The 20,508-nt window shown below is 34.5% G+C and overlaps 1 protein-coding gene across 1 annotated transcript in view; it reads right to left on the reverse strand.

Annotated features, from left to right (window-relative positions):
- Positions 1 to 20,508, reverse strand: part of IFT57 (intraflagellar transport 57) — a 60,213-nt gene that overhangs the window by 902 nt on the left and 38,803 nt on the right. Inside the window, exons 7-10 of the mRNA XM_526260.6 lie at positions 4,432 to 4,503; positions 3,491 to 3,622; positions 2,071 to 2,133; positions 306 to 372 (exon numbers count right to left, since the gene is read on the reverse strand). Coding sequence (XP_526260.2) covers positions 306 to 372; positions 2,071 to 2,133; positions 3,491 to 3,622; positions 4,432 to 4,503 — 334 coding nt within the window. The remainder of the gene's footprint in view (positions 1 to 305; positions 373 to 2,070; positions 2,134 to 3,490; positions 3,623 to 4,431; positions 4,504 to 20,508) is intronic.

The following is a 20,508-nucleotide window of genomic DNA, read 5'->3' on the forward strand; positions in this document are numbered from 1 at the left end:
AAAACAGAACACAATATTATTTTTTAAACTGGCATGACAAAGTACATATTTAAATATTTCCCACTCTTTGAATCAATAGTTTGAATTTTAAAAACCTCTAAATTATAGTTAAAAAGCCTACCCTTCTCAGCTGATTTATAAGAAAAACAGTACGCTGATTATCAGACATTTTTGTACAATGAATCTCTCTTCAAACAAGCAACAAATAATTTGTTTTATATATTAATACTATTTTGTTAAGTAGGTTTCTTGAAGAGCTATTTTTCTCTTGCTCAGTTTTTCCCCTAAAATGAGCATGTACTTACCACCATCAGTCATGCTGCTGCCCTTTTCTTCCATTTCTTGTTTTACCTTTTCTAATTCTTCCATAACCTTTCATGAAAACAAGTTTTCATGAGCATTACATTTTAATAAACTTTCACAATTTTTGAATTATGTATTAAGAAAATGTAATTTAGATATTAGCCACACATATAGAAAAATAAAGATATTAGGAATATTTTGGACATAATTCAAATAATATAAAGTATGCAGATACACAAAGCTTTTCAGTTTTTCAGAATGCTCCTAATGTTAAACTTCACCAAATGGCTGTCACATCTGTTTTCTCATGTTGCAATATACTAAACACAATCAAAGTTGTTTTAGTCACTAGACACTCAAACCTCGCAATTATCTCATTGCATATACTTTGAAATTCTCTAACAACTGGTTATTAATTAAAATAGTATAAACATCCTGAAGAGATTTTAGATTTCTAAAGCTTTTCTGGGTATCTTTCTTAATATTATAGTTCTATAAGACATTATGTCACTTTTTCCTCTATAGGACACTAAAAAATGTTCATATCATATGGCTATATATAAGAATATTCTTATTGCTTTATCCAAATCATGAACTCCGAACTCCAAGGAGGCATACTTCGCTGTCACACTTGTTCCTATCTGCACTCTATCTGGCGATTATACTACTATAACCTCTATTATTAGCAAAATTCCAAACCAGCATTAATATAAGTAGAAAATACCATCTTTAAGAAATTGAAAATTTTTTACATGATCTACAACTAAGCTATAATTATTGTGACTTAGTAGGCTTTATTTTTATCATACTGGTGAGTAAAACTTTCCCTGGGAATAAAGTGCTCATCCAAGTAAAGCAAATTAATTTTTTCAGGCACCTGAAATGTTACAACTGGGGATAACTATCTACTCCAAAAGAAGTAAATGGTTCCCTGGACTCCCTTCAAGTGTTAATTTACCTAACATAAGTGAACACTTTACTTCTACATACTGTTTTATTTGCTTAGAAGCACCACAGGATTAGAGTCTAAATATTTCTGATGTTATATTTTTAGTGTTTTAAAATAACTTTATTCCTCAAATAATCTCTATAAAAGAGGTTTAATTCTTTTCTGTCAAAACAGTAAAGTTTGTTCCAATTATACTGGATTGTAACCAAAGATCATCTTGGATTTTAGTCCCAAATAAACTACTGACCTTTTTTCAAGGTTTTTTCCTCCTTTGGCTCTTCAGTGAAAAATGGGAATATATATCAGGTCCTGCCTCTCTTGCAAGATCATAAAAATAAATGCAACTATTTATTTTTATGCAAATATTCTAAAGGAGGAGGTTATAAGCCACTCCCAATTGTGGACAGAGAAATATACCCAGGATCACACACAAATTATCAATAAGTCACTAAAAATAAACCTTATATCTTGCAGACTAACATTAAAATTTGTTAGAGATACTTAAGTCAGTGCTTTACTATTCATCCCCATGTTAATAATAATTATTATGTAAAAAATGTTGAGGAAAATTATAAGTGTGCTAATATTATGAGCAGGTTTTATGTTGAATTTAATACAGAAACTTCAGGCATCCTGTGGAAACAAGAAATGTATCAATTATTGATTCAGTCATAGGAAAATTAGGGATTATCTCCTAAAGAAAATGACTTAAAGGCACAGGAAGCAACTGAAATTAGCAGTGTTAAACCATCTGTAGGTTCTCAATGGCTGGGGCCCAGCTGACAGGTGAGAAGCAGGGCAAGAGCATCGGTGTGTACCTCAGAGAGGAGTCTGGTTCTTTCTGTCACTCCTCCATTTCCCTGCTGGTATCGCTCCTTTGCCTGAGAGGAAAAACATTTTGTTTAATGGCAAATTCAAAGCAGCAGCAGATTAAATATGACTGACCTCTTTGTGTTTGCAATTTCTGCAGGTCATTTTATGACAACCCTGCTCCTTGTTTGTGAATACATTTGTGAAAGTGACATTTAACTGTAGCTGTTTTATGTCCCTAATAGGCAGCATGTATTTAACTAAGTACTACAAAATGATGAACTACCTTAACCTTCACAAACTGACTGTGTACCTCGCATGGGCATGGTTCACAATAAAAACTGTCCTTGGTCATTCCTAAACAGTTTAGGAGAGGGGCTCTTGGTCAATCTAATTTGCATGCTCTGCAGAGAAAGTCAGTTCTAAAACCAAAAATCAATCAAAGTAGAGCATGAAGCTCAATGATGAATAAGGATTAACATCCGGTAAGACAGTACACTCAACTGGAGTATGTCAGAAACTAACAATCAATTATATAATATTAATATTAGACAAATACATGGTGGCTTTGATCAGAGAGTTTTACATCATTTTGATAGTTAAAATATTCATAAGTAATTGTGTATATGAAGGAATAATACATTTAACAAATAACATCAAAAAGTGTAGATTTCTATTTAGTCTTTGAGGACTTCTGAAAGTATAGAAGTATCTCAAATTTACTTCTACTTTTTTCTCTTTCTCAACTTTGTCTGCTGAAGACAAAAAATATGCCTTCAACTGATGTTTGCAACTGTCCTTACTAGTCTTCTTTAACATCAGAAAATAGGGGGCATAAATCCCAAAGGAAAGCTTTTAGATCCCTACTGCTGGGACAAAGAACTGGTGCTTTCAAAGTCTAGTGATTTTATTTTTTGGTTAAAATTCTAAAACTTTGAAAGAATGAAAAATTTGTCTCATTTTATTAATTAAACTGCTTGTCTCTGAATGTATCTTGCTTTCACATTCCTTATTATGTGGTTGTAAGCCAGAATGGCAAGGACTGTCTTTTTCCTTTGACACATGTAAATGCATACTATTCTTCTTCCTCCTACGCCACGGTAAATTAACAACAGACTTAGAAGCAAAACCAGGTGTCCTGATACTCTGTTCCTGTTCTAAGCTATGTTCCCCCAACAGCATATGCCTTCATTTACTTAAATCAAATGAAGACGTGCATTTAAAGACTTCTAGGAGAAAACAACTTCTATTACATGTGAAATGGAAATAAGTTCACTCGGCTCTCTTGGCTTCCTAAAGTGGGCAGAAAATTGATGTTTTGCTGTTCATGAAAAGCATTTCATGATTCTCAAATGAACAGTATTGTGTCAAGTTTAGGGTTTAGGGTTGTTAACTTGAATAAATCCTTAGAAATCATTCTTAAATTACCTCACTCAGCTGGGCTTGAGCTGCACGATATTCTTGAACCAAATTCTCAAGCTGATTGTTGATGTACTTTTCTCGGCTGCCGATCTTTTCCAAAGTCCTAGTAATTTCATTATGGAGTTTGTCCAAAAATCCCTAGAAATTCCATGGAATTTGCAGATAGAAGAACTCACAAACATATTTTTTCAAAAATATTAAAAATGGGTTACATCTCAATCCATTCTACAAATAATCAACTACATGTGCAAAAGAAGACAGCTTGAAATTTTCAATAGCACAAAATATCTGTGATGAGAAATATTTTAACCACACTTAGAAGAGTTTTAGAATAAAAATGCACCTGGCAGTGTTAGTCAATTCATTTGTCATTATACATACCATAAAATTTATGCGACTATAATTAGCATTATATAACATTCACAATCAAAGTAAGGGAATAACGTGAGTTTCCTATAGCACGATTCAAAGGTGACTGAAATATTCCAGTTGGAAATAGATCCCTAAGCCTATAGCTCTAGCCTGGGACACATAACTTTTCAGTCTAGCTTTGCTTCTTTGTGACATTCTCCAAAGTCCTTGTTTCTGGCAGGACAGCAAGCCTGCGGAGGCTGTAAGTTCTAGACCTTGCTGGCCTGGTGTTCTTTCCTCCTTTAAGATTCAGAGAGGAAAGGATGATGAAACGTTTCTCTCTAATATATGTATTATCTATATATTATACATATATATCTTATATATATATACATATATATAACTTTTATTAATATGTAAGTTAGCTTTCTTTAGTTGGTTTAAATGTAAGGTCAGTTGAAATGTAACACGGTACATTCAATTAGTAAGTTCCTTAAAGGCAAAAATTGTGTCTTTTTATTCTTTCATGTTCTCTTATAACAGGTGTTCCACAGATGAGCAAATGTACATTGATTCACGTAAAGTAATTCATATACCTTGGTCTCCTTTAGAGCAGATTCAATTCCACTTTTGTGCTGGTGCATTTGGTCAACATGGATTCTCCAATCCTACAGGCATAGAGCACATAGAAATAATGTAAAAAATACTACATTTCCATCTTTCCCTACTTCTTGTGAAGTTGTAACCTTTAATTACTTTGGTTCCTGCCCTATTTCAGGTGGGATAGCCCTATTTATAGCTTGCAATCAGATTATAAAGAAATATGTGTAGAGCACTTTAGGATAAAAGGTTCTAAATAAATGTAAATTATTTCACGTGTTCACAGAGTGATGTCTGACAATTTAAATTATTCCTGCACTGCTGGTGGTTAATATTTATGACTACCCATTAAAATGAAAAAAAAAATTCTAATTACTAGAAAAGAACTACTTGTTTAAGCAGTAACAACTATGTTTGCCAAAAGCAATTCTGAACTCAAATATCATATATCAAAGATTAGTTTGTCCCTTGGAAATGAAAATGGGGCCCTCATCTTCATGAAGCCTTTTGAGTCCCTTTCTTAATAAAGGAAGTTTATAATGATTACTGGAGTTCATGTATTTTAAAATATCATCTATTACTACTAGACTGATCTGAATTAGTGTGCAAATTTGAAATCTACATCAACATTTTAATTTCCTACAAAATATATTAAAAATATTTCAGTTTACTACAAAGTAATAATTTTTTATTTTAAGTTCTGGGATACATGTGCAGAATGTGCAAGTTTGTTACATAGGTATACTATGTGCCCTGGTGGTTTACTGCACCCATCAACCTGTCATCTAGGTTTTAAGCCCTGCATGCATTAGGTATTTGTCCTACTGCTCTCCCTCCCCATCCCCCATCCCCCAACAAGCCTGGGTGTGTGATGTTCCCTTCCCTGTGTTCATGTGTTCTCATTGTTCAACTCCCACTTATGAGTGAGAACATGCGGTGTTTGGTTTTCTGTTCCTGTGTTAGTCTGCTGAGAATGATGGCTCCCAGCTTCATCCATGTCCCTGCAAAGGACATGAATTCATTCTTTTTTATGGCTGCATGGTATTCCACAGTGTATATGTGCCATACTTTCTTTATTCAGTCTATCATTGATGGGGATTTGGATTGGTTCCAAGTCTTTGCTATTGTAAATAGTGCTGCAATAAACATATGTGTGCATGTGTCTTTATAGTAAAATGACTTAAAAACCTTTGGGTATACACCCAGTAATGGGATTGCTGGGTCAAATGGTATTCCTGATTCTAGATCCTTGAGGAATTGCCACATTGTCTTCCACAATGGTTGAACTAATTTACACTCCCACCAACAGTGTAAAAGCATTCCTATTCTCCACATCCTCACTAGCATCTGTTGTTTCCAGACTTTTTTGATCACCACTCTAACTGGCATGAGATGGTATCTCATTGTGGTTTTGATTTGCATTGCTCTAATGAACAGTGGTGATGAGTTTTTTTTCATATGTTTTTTGGCCACATAAATGTCTTCTTCTGAGAAGCGTCTGTTCATATCCTTTGCCCACTTTTTGTGGGGTTTTTTTCTTGTAATTTGTCTAAGTTCCTTTAGATTCTGGATACTAGACTTTTGTCAGATGGATAGATTGCAAAAATTGTCTCCCATTCTCTAGGCTGCCTGTTCACTTGGATGATAGTTTCTTTTGCTGTGCAGAAGCTCTTTAGTTTAATTAGAGGCCATTTGTCAATTTTGGCTTTTGTTGCCATTGCTTTTGGTGTTTTAGTCATGAAGTCTTTGCCCATGCCTATATCCTGAATGGTATTGCCTAGGTTTTCTTCTCAGGTTTTTATGGTTTTAAGTTTTACATTTAAGTCTTTAGTCCATCTTGAGCTAATTTTTGTATAAGGTGTAAGGAAGGGGTACAGTTTCTGTTTTCTGTATATGGCTAGCCAGTTTTATCCCTGATGAACATCAATGTGAAAACCCTCAATAAAATACTGGCAAACCAAATCCAGCAGTGCATCAAAAAGCTTATCCACCATGATCAAGTCAGTTTCAGCCCCCGGATGCAAGGCTTGTTCAACATACACAAATCAATAAATGTAATCCATCACATAAACAGAACCAATGACAAAAACCACATGATTATCTCAATAGATGCAGAAAAGGCCTTTGATAAAGTTCAACACTCCTTCATGCTAAAAACTCTCAATAAACTTGGTATTGATGGAACATATCTCAAAATAATAAGAGCTATTTATGACAAACCCATAGCCAATATCATACTGAATGGGCAAAAGCTGGAAGCATTCCCTTTGAAAACCGGCAAAAGACAAGCATGCCCTCTCACCCCACTCCCATTCAACATAGTATTGGAAGTTCTAGCCTGGGCAATCAGGCAATAGAAAGAAATAAAGGGTATTCAAATAGGAACTGAGGAAGTCAAATTGTCTCTGTTTGCAGATAACATGATTGCATATTTAGAAAACCCCTATGTCTCGGCCCCAAAACTCCTTAAGCTAATAAGCAACTTCAGCAAAGTCTCAGGATACAAAATCAATGTGCAAAAATCACAAGCATTCCTATATGCCAATGATAGACAAGTAGAGAGCTAAATCATGAGTGAACTTCTATTCACAATTGCTACAAATAAAATGAAATATCTAGGAATACAACTTACAAGGGACGTGAAGGACCTCTTCAAGGAGAACTAAAAACCACTGCTCAAGGAAGTAAGAAAGGCCACAAACAAGTGGAAAAACATTCCATGCTCATGGATAGGAAGAATCAATATCATGAAAATGGCCATACTGCCCAAAGTAATTTATAGATTCAATGCTTTTCCCATCAAGCTACCATTGACTTTCTACCCAGATTAGAAAAATCTACTTTAAATTTCATGTGTAACCAAAAAAAAAAAAAAAAACCCCATACAGCCAAAAAAATCCTAAGCAAAAACAACAAAGCTGGAGGCATCATGCTACTTGACTTCAAACTATGCTACAAGGCTACAGTAACCAAAACAGCATGATACTGGTACCAAAACAGATATACAGACCAATGGAACAGAATAGAGACCTCAGAAATAACACCACACATCTACAACCATCTGATCTTCGACAAACCTGACAAAAACAAACAATGGGGAAAGGATTCCCTATTTAATACAAAGTAATAATTTTAAAAGAGTAATTGAGAAATACCCATTGTAAAAGAAAAATACAGTAAGTTAAAGTAAGTGATGCAACTAGGCTATTTCTTCATTGCACATATCTGTTTGCATACCCTGATGCTCCACTTTGCTAACTACACTATTTTGTGAGTAAAAGGATATTTTGTGAATAGTCCCATTCTACCTATTACTTAACTTTGAAATGGCCTAGTGACTGCAGGGTAAGAAACTGCTTGGGTACTTCAAATGTACCAATTATAAAATTATAATATATTAAAGCTGCAAAGAACCTCAAAAAGCATCCAGTCTCACCCTTGTCATTTCACAGATAAGCAAACAGAGGCCTGGTGACAGCAAGGGGCACACCCAAGGCCACATAGCTATTGGTGCACCTGGATAGAAGCCAAATGTAGTAATTTCCACACAACACATACTGGCAGTTTGACGTAAAGAAAGGGGGCAACTGGCTACCTGATAGTGAGGGTGCTAGAGTAGAAAACAAATCAGCACTTTCCTTTATCCTTAAGCATTTTTCTGTTTCATGAGCAAAAAGTATCGCGGAATTGGAGAGCTGAAAAGAACCTTAGAGATCATCTATCCATCTACTTAACAATCATCTAGTGTAACGTTTTCATTTTATAGTTGAGGGGACTATTCACCACCTGTGACTATGACTACACAGAGTTGGCAACGGAACAAGGCCCCTCCAAGTCAGCTAATCAACACTGGAATAGAGAGGAGGGACAACTGGCTGGCCTCCTGCACCTGGACCAAATATGGTTGAGCCTCAAAATGGAAACCTATTGAAGCCCAAGTTAGCATCTTTATGAAAGAAAATGAACCTAACACGCATCATTATATTATCATTAATTTTTTTTGAAAAAGTACTCATCCTGCCTGGTTCCAAAAAGAATTTCAGAGGCCTTAATAAACACCAAGCTCAAGTATTTACATTGCTTCCCTCTTCCTAACAGTCTCTGTTTCTCTTTGCCTGTTTCTCTCCATATATATGTATTTAGAAAAATGCATACATACATACATATACAAATATATAGTTTTTATTATAATGGATATGTTAAAATAGTTTGTGTTCTATTTCTACCCAGCATTATTTATAAATATATTTTTGCCATGCATTGACATTTAAAACATTTCGAGAGAAGCAACCATGCCTGACTCATTTAGGTATAACTATGATAGTGTACACTGATGTAAAACTCCATGGAGGGGCTGGTATTTCTGTGGAACCTCGAAGCATGAGTAGCATTTCAACAGGCTGCAAAGATGTGGGGAGGAAGCATATTCTTGGCTGAGGGAGTAACATGAACAAGGAAAATACATGGAGACCAAGCAGCCAACAGCTGTCTAGCATGGAAAACACAAAGTTCTTGGGGATGGGCTGGGGAGGATGGATCACAAGAAAATAAAGCTGGAGAGGGAGGTTCAATTAGATCAAGGGCTTTGCTTATAACAACTAAAGAGTATAGATTTTATTATGTACATAATGGGGAGCTATCAGATATTTTTGGTTTCAGTTTTAAAGATAAGTGTGTGTTTTGAGAAAGTAACAGAGTAAAGGACTGATTAAAAAGGCAAGAGACTGAAGGCAGGTAGGGACCCAGTTAGGAGGCTAATAGTTCACATGATATAGATTAGCCAGGTCTGAATTAGAGCAGTACTTGTGAGAATAGAAAGGAAGGGATGCATCAAGGGACATTGTAGAGGCAGAACTAGCAAAACTTGAAGACTGACTAAAGTGAAGTATGCACATGGGGTGACTGAAGTGAAGGTGGGGTAGTAGAGACAATGTGTCTTTAAGGTTTCCAGCCTGAGGAACTGAGGGGATATTAATACTACAGTGTGACAAGAACAGCAGAGATTTTAGGGAAGTTAAAAATACTAGGAATTTGTGTTTGCACTTAAGTTTGATAAGCTACTGGGACATTCATGTATTTATAAAGCCCATTAAAGTGTTGAGCCAGTAATGATTTGTAATTACCTGTGAGGCAAATCTGAATATTTGTTTTATTAAAATCTTCTAGATGGACACATGCCTGATATAAAGTTAAAGTCAAAAAGTATTCTTACCCTAACTTCTAGAAATTATTCTTACAGAAATAATTGGGAATACACAAAGATTAATGTACAAGTTACTGATAAAAGTAAAACAGCAGAAAACTAAATATCTAACAGCAAAGGACAGATTAAATTAATTTTGTAATATTCATTCCACTACTAAAAATAATGTGGTATGATACTGTTTTTACAAATCTGGAAACCAAGTAAAACTCAGTGATACACTGTTTGGGGATACAAACATATGCAAACACACACACACAAAAAGACACTGTATACAAACTTAAGGATAGTGATTACTGTGGGTGGGAAGGGGCAGCAGCAGAGGAGCACACAGCTAACTTCAGGTGGTAATGGTCTAGTTCTCAAGTTGGGGGTGTGTTTATTATTGGGCTTCATAATTAAAATTGCTTCTCAACTTAAGATGGGGTACAACCTGATACACCCATCATAAGCTAAAAATATCCAGTCAAAATTGCATGTAAAACACCTAACTTTACGAACATCATAGCTTAGCCTAGCTTACCTTCAATGTGCTTGAAAGGCTTACATTAGCCTCAGTTGGGCAAAACCATCTAACAGAAACTCTACTTTATAATAAAATAGTGAATATCTCATGTAATTTATTGAATGTTGTACAGAAATTGAAAACCAGAATGGAGGTCTGGGTGCTCAAAGCACAGTTTCTACTGAATGAATATCACTTTTACACCACTGTAAAGTCGAAAAATTGTTAAGTTGAACCATGGTAAGTCAGGGACTCTGTGTGTGTGTGTGTGTGTGTGTGTGTGTGTGTGTATAATATATAGTATATTATATACAGTAATATTAAACATTAAAATGTTAAATTCATGTTCTCAAAAAATATTTAATGAACAGCAAACATGCATGCTAACAACATATATTAAAGTGGAAAATACAGTCTCAAAAAGAGTATTTTCATTAGGTGTCCTATTTAGTAAAAATCAGTATTTGCATATATTTGAACGTGTGTGTGTGTGTGTGTTTAAGACAAGGATTTGAATATGGGTACTTTTAAATTTCTTCTTTACCATTCCAGAATATTCTAAATTTCCTATAGGGAAATTGTATTACTTTAATTATCAGGAAAAAAAGACAAAAACCTTCTAGATGCCCAAGAAGTTCTTGAAAGGGGTTTAATATAGTTATAGTGGAAAAAAATAGAAATGATTATAACTGTGGCATTTTAAAAACATGAATATAAAAAGGCAAAATATATATCTTTTGAAAAACTATTAACACAATTGCGATAGTTAAAAGCTTTACAAAAGTTTGTGTCAAAATGAAGAAGAAGAAATGGGTTTTAATGATATGTAAGGACTTGAAATCTATCTGGATCCCTGAAATAAATAACATTAAAAGGAACTGTTCAACAATAAGAGTAATTCCTACATTAGTAGAGAATCCATTAGATTACAATGCACTTTTATATGACTTCCTTTATTTGAGACTCCCAAAGGTTTGGAGAGATAAATAGATATTGTCATCTCTTCTTATACTTCTACCTTCTCTTTAAGAGGGTTATGAGATTTGCTGGCTGGTTGTGGGACGAGAACACTTTCCTGCTTCATTGATGCTGACCTTGACTATGTGGTTCTCTTTAGCCAGTGGAATGATGGTGGACATGGTCTATGCCAGGATTGTGCAGAAGCTGTCAGAAACATCCATTCACCTGCTCTCTTGCTCTTTCTTTCAGCCATGATAATAATAAGCATGCCCCACATAGGGACTACCCTTTCAGCCTGGGTCTGAGAGTAAGAAACATAGAATCTAGCTGGAGCAGAGGTGCAGCTGAAGCAGATATCAGCAGATATGTATTGTATGTGAAAATAAATATGTTATTGCAAGCCACTGTGATTTGGGGGTTGTTATGCAGAAAAATTAATTACATATATGTATTTTATAGTGAGAAAAACTAAGAATCAGATAGGCTAATTGACTTTGGCAAAGTTTTATGTCTGAAAAATGCAAAGCAATCTCAAAACAGTGTATTTTCCGCATATTACATAATGCTTTTTTGGGGGATAAAATAAACTACCAAAGAATTTATAAGGTAAACCAAGAATTCTTTTTGCTATTCAAGTTCTTGCTGAGGTCTACTGGTCACCTATTCTAAAGTGCTCTAACGTGTTCATTAGGCATCATTTATTCTCTCTACTGAAGATGAATATTTCACTCAATTTTGCATATTTTCTCTCTCAACGGAATTGAGAACACTAATACTACAGTATATCATTTCTTTAGAATTTCTATGTTTCAAAATCCTCTCACATGAAATCACATGTATAATGCTATCACTTATTAGGTAAATAGCAAAGGTATCATTGTAACCATAGATCCCCTTCCCACTCCGAATTCTTTAGCACTAAATTATAATATTATCTATCTCCCTTCTTCAGAAACTGAAAAACTGTGATGAAGTATCTGGAGATGGTGATTCACAGTATACCATAAAATCAAAAAGTATGAGATGTAGTTGCAGCTGTTAAGGTGACTTGCAAGACTATAAGGATCCCTGGGTTTTACTTCAACACAATAACACTTGAAAGATTTCCTTTGCGTATGAAGAGGCATTTTCTTTGTCTAGATCTCCAACTCAATGCTTAAAGCTTCTCTCTGAAACGGCAGGAAAAAGAGAAACTAAATCATGAGCTAGAGCTAGAGATGGTAAATGGAACTTACATCTATGTATCGGTTTCATTAGTTTACAACTTGTAAAATACCAAACCTTCTTTAAAAAAAAAAAAAGTTTGACTTTGTGAGTGGAGAGGCATAGTGCTAAAGAATTATTGATAGAAAAAAGCCAAGGAAGTCACCTTCCCGTGTGCTGGGATGCTTTTCTCTATGCTCAGAAAAAACCCTCACCAGACCACAACTGACTGTAGCAGTTCATGGAGGTCTATTCGCACTTTTTGCTTCTCCCTGCAAAAAAGCAAGAGCAGAGCTCCAAGGCTCTGATGTGTGTTGAATCACTTTCCATCAAAAAACGTTACTTCTATCTGACATTGACTCTACCCTTCTCTATTCTCACTGCCCACAATTATAATGGTAATTACAATTCCATTATAATTACCGGTGAAACCTTAATTCAATGTTCTGTTTTGCAGTTTTATTTTAGTGAATATAAAACTATTTACAAGGGCGCTTACAGGCTCCATTTAAGACATCTGCATTTTTCTCAGGCCATTGTTTCAACACAGAATTCATTTTCTCTAGAGATTTTCAAGATCACTCTAACGTATGAGAAAGAAATCCTATACCTCCATTTCACAGATCGGGTAACAAATTGAGGTTGTGTGATTTTTTAACATCATCAATCACAAAATGAATAGGAAACCAAGTATCCTTTCTCTCTCTTATAGGTTTTCAATTACATCAAGCAGCCTCCTTCATTTCCTTTCTTTGTCACCCAATTTCAGTAAGAAGCACAAGAAGTTCTCATAACTCTCAATTCAAAGTTTGTACATTAAATGAATGTTTACTATCCTGGTCGTTTTGCTAAAGCATGAACACGAGGAAAGGTTGCTGCTTCTAATCTTCTGCAGACAGACAATCCAGATAAAATAACCTTGCTAGAACCATCACTAAAACAAGGATAAATAAGTCCCAAAGAAGGATTTATAGGACTCTCCTTCAAACAAAATGCATAAAGCTTCAGTACAGTTTCTTTTGTGTTATCTACTTTGGTTACTTAGAAATTTTTTCTCTCTCCTTCCTTGGGTATGGAGTAGTACCTCAACAATCACATCCCTCCAGGGATCTTTCTAAATCTAATAATGATAACTATAATGTTAACATTCATGGAATGCTTAGTATGTGTCAGGCACTATGCTAAGCACTACTGGTACATCAACACATATAATTCCCTGAAAATGTCTACTAAGATGAGGAAATGGACACTTAGCTATTTTTAAGTAGACTGTAAACTCACACAGGTCTATCCATGGTAGAGCCCAAAGTTGCAATGACCACTATATCATAACATCATTTTCCTTGATAAAATGTAGTAAAGTATACCTAAAAATTTTAAGTGGATAATGGTTAGGGGAGACTTCAGTTCACTTGTAATATTTGAGTTCTTACAAGAAGGTTATTCATATATTAATAGTGCAATAAAAATGAATTGAAAACATTCTTAGGATAAACATATGTAATTATCAGTGTTAACAGAAAAAATATCCAGACCCCAGATGGCTTCATTATCTTCCCAAACATTTAAGAAATAATTAACAACCTTACACAAACTCTACCATACAACAGAAAAAAACGGAGAGCAACTGCCAACTTGTTTTATGAGACCTGCATAACATTATACCCAAACCTGACAAAGATCCCTAAAAACAAACAAAAATTACAGATCAATACCTTTTGTAATTACAGACATAAAAGTCTTAAAATATTAGCAAATCAAACCCAGTGATATGTAAGGAGGATAATATATCATAATCAAGTTGCATTTATTCCAAAATGCAAGGTTAGTTTAACACCAAAAAAATCAATCAATATAATTCAACACAAGGTGGGGGGACAGGAGACAAATTGTATAACCATTTCAAGAGATGAAGAAAAAAAATATTCGAAAAAAATTTAATGTCCTTTCATGACAAAACCTCTTGGCAAACAAGGAACACAAGGGAACTTCCCTAATTTACTACAGGATATTTCTAAAAGACATAAAGATAATATCATACTTAATGGTGAAACTGAAATACTGGAAGCATTCTCCCTGATAACACCACTTACACCCACAATAAGACTACAGTTCTTAACCAGTATAGCAGGCAAGAGAAAGTAAAAAGACAAAAGGCTCACAAAGAAAGACGATTGATGTTATCTGCGAATGACATAATTATAAATCAGAAAAGTCAAAATAACTTACAGGCCTACTGTTTAAAGTGAATTTAACAAGTCACACACACACACACAGCTAGATACAGATATACATAAAAAATTGTATTTCTATATACCAGCAACAAATAAACATAAAATATATTTAAAAGAAACCATTTTCAATAGTATCAAATAACAACAAATAGACTAAAGTGATAAAATACAGAGTCCAGATACAGACCCACACATACATGCTCACTTGATTTATGACAAAGCAGTGTACTGGTGAAAGAATAACCTTTTCAGTAAACTGTCTGGGTTGGTTGTGTATACATATGAAAACCAAGTAAGTCTTGAGTTCTACCTCACAACCATACACAAGAATCAAACTTAGATGGATTGCAAATCTTCTGAAGGGCAAAACAATAAAGCTTAAAAAAGAAAACAGTCTGAGAATATCTTCATAATATTGGGGTAAGCAAAGATTTCTTAAAACGTAAGTATTAGCCACACTTGCTCCCCTCCAAAAAAATCATTTTGAATATATTAAAATTAAGTCACTATTTATCATAATACAAAAAGGAAAAGGAGAGCTAGAGTAGATATTTGCAGTACACGTATCTGACAAGGGATTCATATCCTGAATACATAAAGAACTTCTATAAATCAAAAGGAAAAGCAGATGGCCCGATGGCTAAACACAAAAGAAGATATCCAAAAGCTAAATAAGCTTATGAAAAAGTGGCTCAACCTCATGAGTCAACCGGGAAATGCAAATTAAAATGACAATGAGATATCATAACATACCTACCACAATGATTAAAATAAAAAAGATTAAAACACTACTGAATGTTGACAAAGATATGAAGCAATTGGAACTTCATACAGTGCTGGCAGGAATATAATTTTTAACCACTTTCAAAATTTATTTGGCAGGGTCTACTACAGCTGATCACATACTTACACCATGACCTAGCAATTCCACTCCTAGCAGAAATTCCAGTAGAAATGTGTACATTCCAGTAGAAATGTGTACATAATGCTGCTATGAAAATTCTTCTATATGTGTTTTAGCATATAGAAGAATTTTCATAGCAGCATTATGTATAATAGTCCCAAACTGGAAATAACTCACATATACTCAGATGCAGGAAGGATGAGACCTTGAGTTAGGCAAATCTGCCACTGAAAGAGTGGAGAGCTAGAGGCTGTCTGCTGACCATACTTTCTGTAGCTGGGCAGCAAGGCCCTGGGGGATCTGGATAACAAATCTCTATTTCAACCACAGGGAGAGACTCAGTTATTAGATTTTTAATTTTAGTTGCAGTGGTAGAAAGGTAGGGCCAAGTGAGAGCTATATTCCAAAAGTGACAAGTCTTGAGATTTCCTGTGACATGTCTAAAAACTCATCTAGGGTCAACAATTCTTTGCAAATCTGAATGGCAGAAAATCAGATTAAGTAAAAGGGGCAAGGAAAATACCGTGATAGAAGGAGGTGCACATATCTAAGTTTACTCTAGGAAATACTTCTCAGACAAAAATCTATAAATTATCATGCTTTCTGCAAGGATGTGAGCAGCATATTTCTCTCCTCCACAGAAAATCCTCCCTTCCCTAATAAAAGAACATTATCTGTATTCTCTTTTTGCCACTTGGCGCAAGCAGATTTGCAATCCCTTCTTGTTCTCATTCGCAGAGTTTCTCATTTCATTACTGCCCCCGTTTGTGTATCTATTTGTGTAAGTGAGTGTATATGTGTGAGAGAAAGAGCAAAAAAGAGAGTGAGACTGTCTATTCAATTAAATAACTTTTTAAAAATGAGATTGAATAACTTTTCTAATGAAAAATGCCCATTAGGTTGCAGGATAATTATAGAATGTGGCTTTCCTAAATTTTTAAATCTGACATTTTTTTCTTCCATTGCCAGCAGCTTAAAGTCTTCTATGGTACACTCTTGTGGTGTAAAACATAATTTTTATTTTTATGTGTTAAAGAACTACACATATTACTTTTAAAAAAGTATCTATGTGTGGTATATATTGTGGTGTATTTGTTGCAGGCAATGTGGGAATAATCATGATCGCTGGAAATATGTGTTTCCTCAGGGATGTTCCTGCTTTCTAGAAATTCATCTCATTGTAGAGAAAAATAAAACACTGTACATCATCGGTAAGGAAGGCTATGATAATCACTGGTATTCTCACACCTACCTATCACAGAATTGAAACTGGAGATCTATAATCTCTAAATATAATACCTTTTAGTGAAATAATTACATTTCTAACACGCTCGAAGGCTATCTTTACAAACTACCATCTGTTACTAAAGAGTTTTCATATGTTGACTCAGACCTATTATTTATGCTTACTCCATTAACACCCCTTTCATATGGCCACATCGATCTGTGTGAGAGTTTCCAGGCTTTAGAAGGAGTTACCAGCAAAGAGAAGAGATTTGGCAAGTCAGACAGGGAGTGAATCAGGCCTCTGTGAGAATGTGGGAACACCCAGAGGCCAAATCAGAATTTAATTATTTTATAAGATGCTGAGTAACCACAGTGGAACACCAGAACAGGTGACCCCAATAGTACTCCCAACTTCAGGAATGTATGAACCAAAACTTGGATCTCATACTGATAAAACTCCCCACTTCCTCCCAGCTCAAAAAACTCTAAAAAACAAGAGTTAACTCCTGCATATTTGAAAAACCAAGAAACATAAATTGTTACTTGGTAGAAGGAAACAAAATCAAATAAATGGGATAAAAACCATAGGGGTAAAATTTGTTAGAATATTAAGAAATTTTTAATAAAACTCAGGGATAGAACTACTCTAATATAATTGATTAGAAAAATGAGTCAAGCCAATAAAAAGTACATTTTATAGGAAGGTCCATACGACAAAGGCTTTATGCTTCAATTCATAGTTCATATTAAGTAATTTTAAAAAACAAATCATTCTTTGCAATCATAAAATATTTAGGTAGTCTAGAAATTTTAATTATAATCAATGTGTATTAATTCACTGCTTTCAATCACAAATATCTAGTTGAGGTATATCAACAGTGAGGCATTAGCAACTTCCCTCTGCAGTATTTATATAACATGAAGTCTATTGGTTATTTCCTTAAAATCTGCTACCACTCTTGATGCTCTTTAGTTACAACTTACGGTGATCTCTAAAGCAAAAACAGTCATTCTTTTATTTCAACTTGTGATAAACGGAACCTTTCTCTGATCCAGTTGAAACATTTATCACACTCAGGGTAAACAGGAAGGAAGGCATCATCAACTATCTTTAAACACAGAATATCCTGAATGTTCAACAAGACTATGACAGAAGCAACTAAAAATCTTTTTCAGTTGCTTAAGAATAGCTGGGTTTTTCTCCACCCCTTTACTGTATTTTTACATGTATAATTTTAAGCACAATATTCCCACAACTCTGATACCTGTCCAGGATCCACATGAAACAAACAAACAGCTGACCTTGCAATACAACTTTAAGTCCACACAATAACACTTGTTTAAAAATACAACAGCCCAAAACAACATTCTGTTTTATGTAGTCTCTCTTAAAGAAAGCTTGTCTGTAAAAGTCCATCAGTGAATAGTTCCCCTCGTTCTCTGAGACGTCATGGCAGTTGAGTAATCACACAAGCTGCTCTAAAAATGTATGTGTGTCTAGTTAATTTAGGCAGTTTATTTTAATAGCATTCACCTCTTTTTGATTATAGCAGGTGTTTCAAGGATAAATTTGCTGAAAATTGTATTTTGTTTAAACAACAGCAGCATGTACATTTATGGCCTTACTATATTAAAAAGCATTTATTGTCTGGCAGCAATAGATACAATTACAAACATTTGTGACAGTAATTGGAGCTATTATTCCTGCATTGAGCCACATGGAGACCGACTTATCGCCACCTGTATTTACATTTGTTACTGGTAATTGTAAAAGCTAATTTTTTTTATTTGGCACCTTGTTTTTCTTTAAATTACGTGAATATTTCTCAACAGAGGTCTACCAGAAAATCTGTAAGAATTATAACTGTAGTTTCTCCATTATTCAAATAACAGGCAGAGTCCCATTTTAATAACGATTATATACATAAAACGTATTCCCATATTCTAGGCCACAGATTATATATATTTTTGCTCACGGATGCAAGGATCCTATCAATATATCCTAACTAACAACCAGAGTATAAGTCTTAACAAAGACTCTTCATTCCTAAATTATAACAATTTATAAATCCCTGCAGGTCAAAAATATTTACAGAAGCTAAATTTTATTAATACCCACTTATACTGCATACATGGCAGAAGGTCAAATCAAGTTACTCTCTCCACTGCTTTGGAATGAGGGGGAAAAAATCCTCTATTGTTTCTAGAGGATACAGATTTGTCTATAATATGAGAACGCCTACCACTGTAAATTTCTGCAGGATTTGGCTTCCAATTCTAAGAGACTTAGATCTAATATAGCAATTCTGTGGTCCCTCCAGGTTCATTCAAATGGAATTCTACCTGCTGATTAAAGGAGGCCTCTCTTCTCCCTCTCAGGTTTTGGCTCTCACTGTGACTAGAGATGCCCAGGGGTTCAAGACTATTGCAATGATTCCATCCTTAGCACAATGACTCTTCCAGAAATGTTTCCTGCTGTGAATCACTCAAGGCAATGCTTGTACAGTTTATTTATGTTAAACCAAAATCCAATGGCTTGGAGTTGAAATTTAAAGTTTAAGGTTCTTTTTACAACTGCACTCTAAGTCAGATACTAAATGAATAGGTAAGTATTAAAAAAAGCAGTTCAGTAAGTCAAAGGTTTGAGATAATTAGAAAAACATACTGTAATACTTCCAAGGTCTTTTAAAAATAATCTCTTTATCTAAATTTCTTGTAATGAATCTGAAGATTTACATAATTATTAATACTAGAGACATTTTGGTGGAATGAAGGGGATACCTACCCAACTATCTTTTAAAACAACAAAGTAAGAAACATTTAATTATAATTTGGAAAAAATCTACTTAAGTCATTAATCAAAATTCTAATTACAATATCCACAGGGCATTAAAGCATGTTAGAACATTTTTTCATTGCATTAAATGCCTAATATTAAATCACTATAACACACAATCATTTAGTAATAAGTACTGCATAATTGAAGAAAAGGGCCTAAGTAGGGTTTAGTTGAAAACTGATTTCACACTTTCTGCTCTTCCTTATTTCTAGAGAACAAGAATAAATATTATTAATGATTATTTGGTTTCCCTTGTGATTTAAAAAAACTTGCCTTGAAAAAAAATCATGCTCTTCATGAAGAATAATAGGATTGATGATTTTAGAAGCCACTTTCCTTTGGGTCAATACATGAAGTTGAGACACTAATTGTAAAAATAAACAACAGACAACAGCCAGCTCATATACAAATATATAACTCTGACCCACAATCTGCAGCAGCCAGACCGGGAAGCAAAACCACAGCCTCTGTAGCAATCAGCCCCAAACAGGGTTTAATCAATGACTGCTGGCTTCCCCACTTTTGCGTGCCACCCACTTTCAATGTAGGACCAACCAGACCAAGCCAAATATCCTCCCCTCCCTTAACCAGCCAGTCACATATTATACCCTGCTTCTAGTTTAGCCCACCTGAAGATTACCAGCCATATCTGAACATATAGTAAATCTTCCCTTTTTTCCACTAAAAATCATTTAAATTTCCCTACCTGCTTTTGAGTCTTTGCCAAACACACATGACGGTGGCTGACTCCCTTGCTATACAGTAAGCTCTGAATAAATAGCCTTTGCTTGGTCTCACTTGCGTGGTCTCCATTTATTTTAACAAAGTCAAAGGTTTGCTTTTTATAGTAAAAACTCAAAAAGAATATTCTTCCTCAAGAAACAGCATTAAATATTTCTTTAGCAATTTAAAATTAATCAAAATTACAGAAAGTAAAAATTTATATGAAAATGCATTCACCTTTTCTATTTCTCCAGAAATATGGAACATGGAGAATT

The sequence above is a fragment of the Pan troglodytes genome, chromosome 2 (assembly GCF_028858775.2).
Source record: "Pan troglodytes isolate AG18354 chromosome 2, NHGRI_mPanTro3-v2.0_pri, whole genome shotgun sequence".
Classification (NCBI taxonomy): Eukaryota; Metazoa; Chordata; class Mammalia; order Primates; family Hominidae; genus Pan; species Pan troglodytes.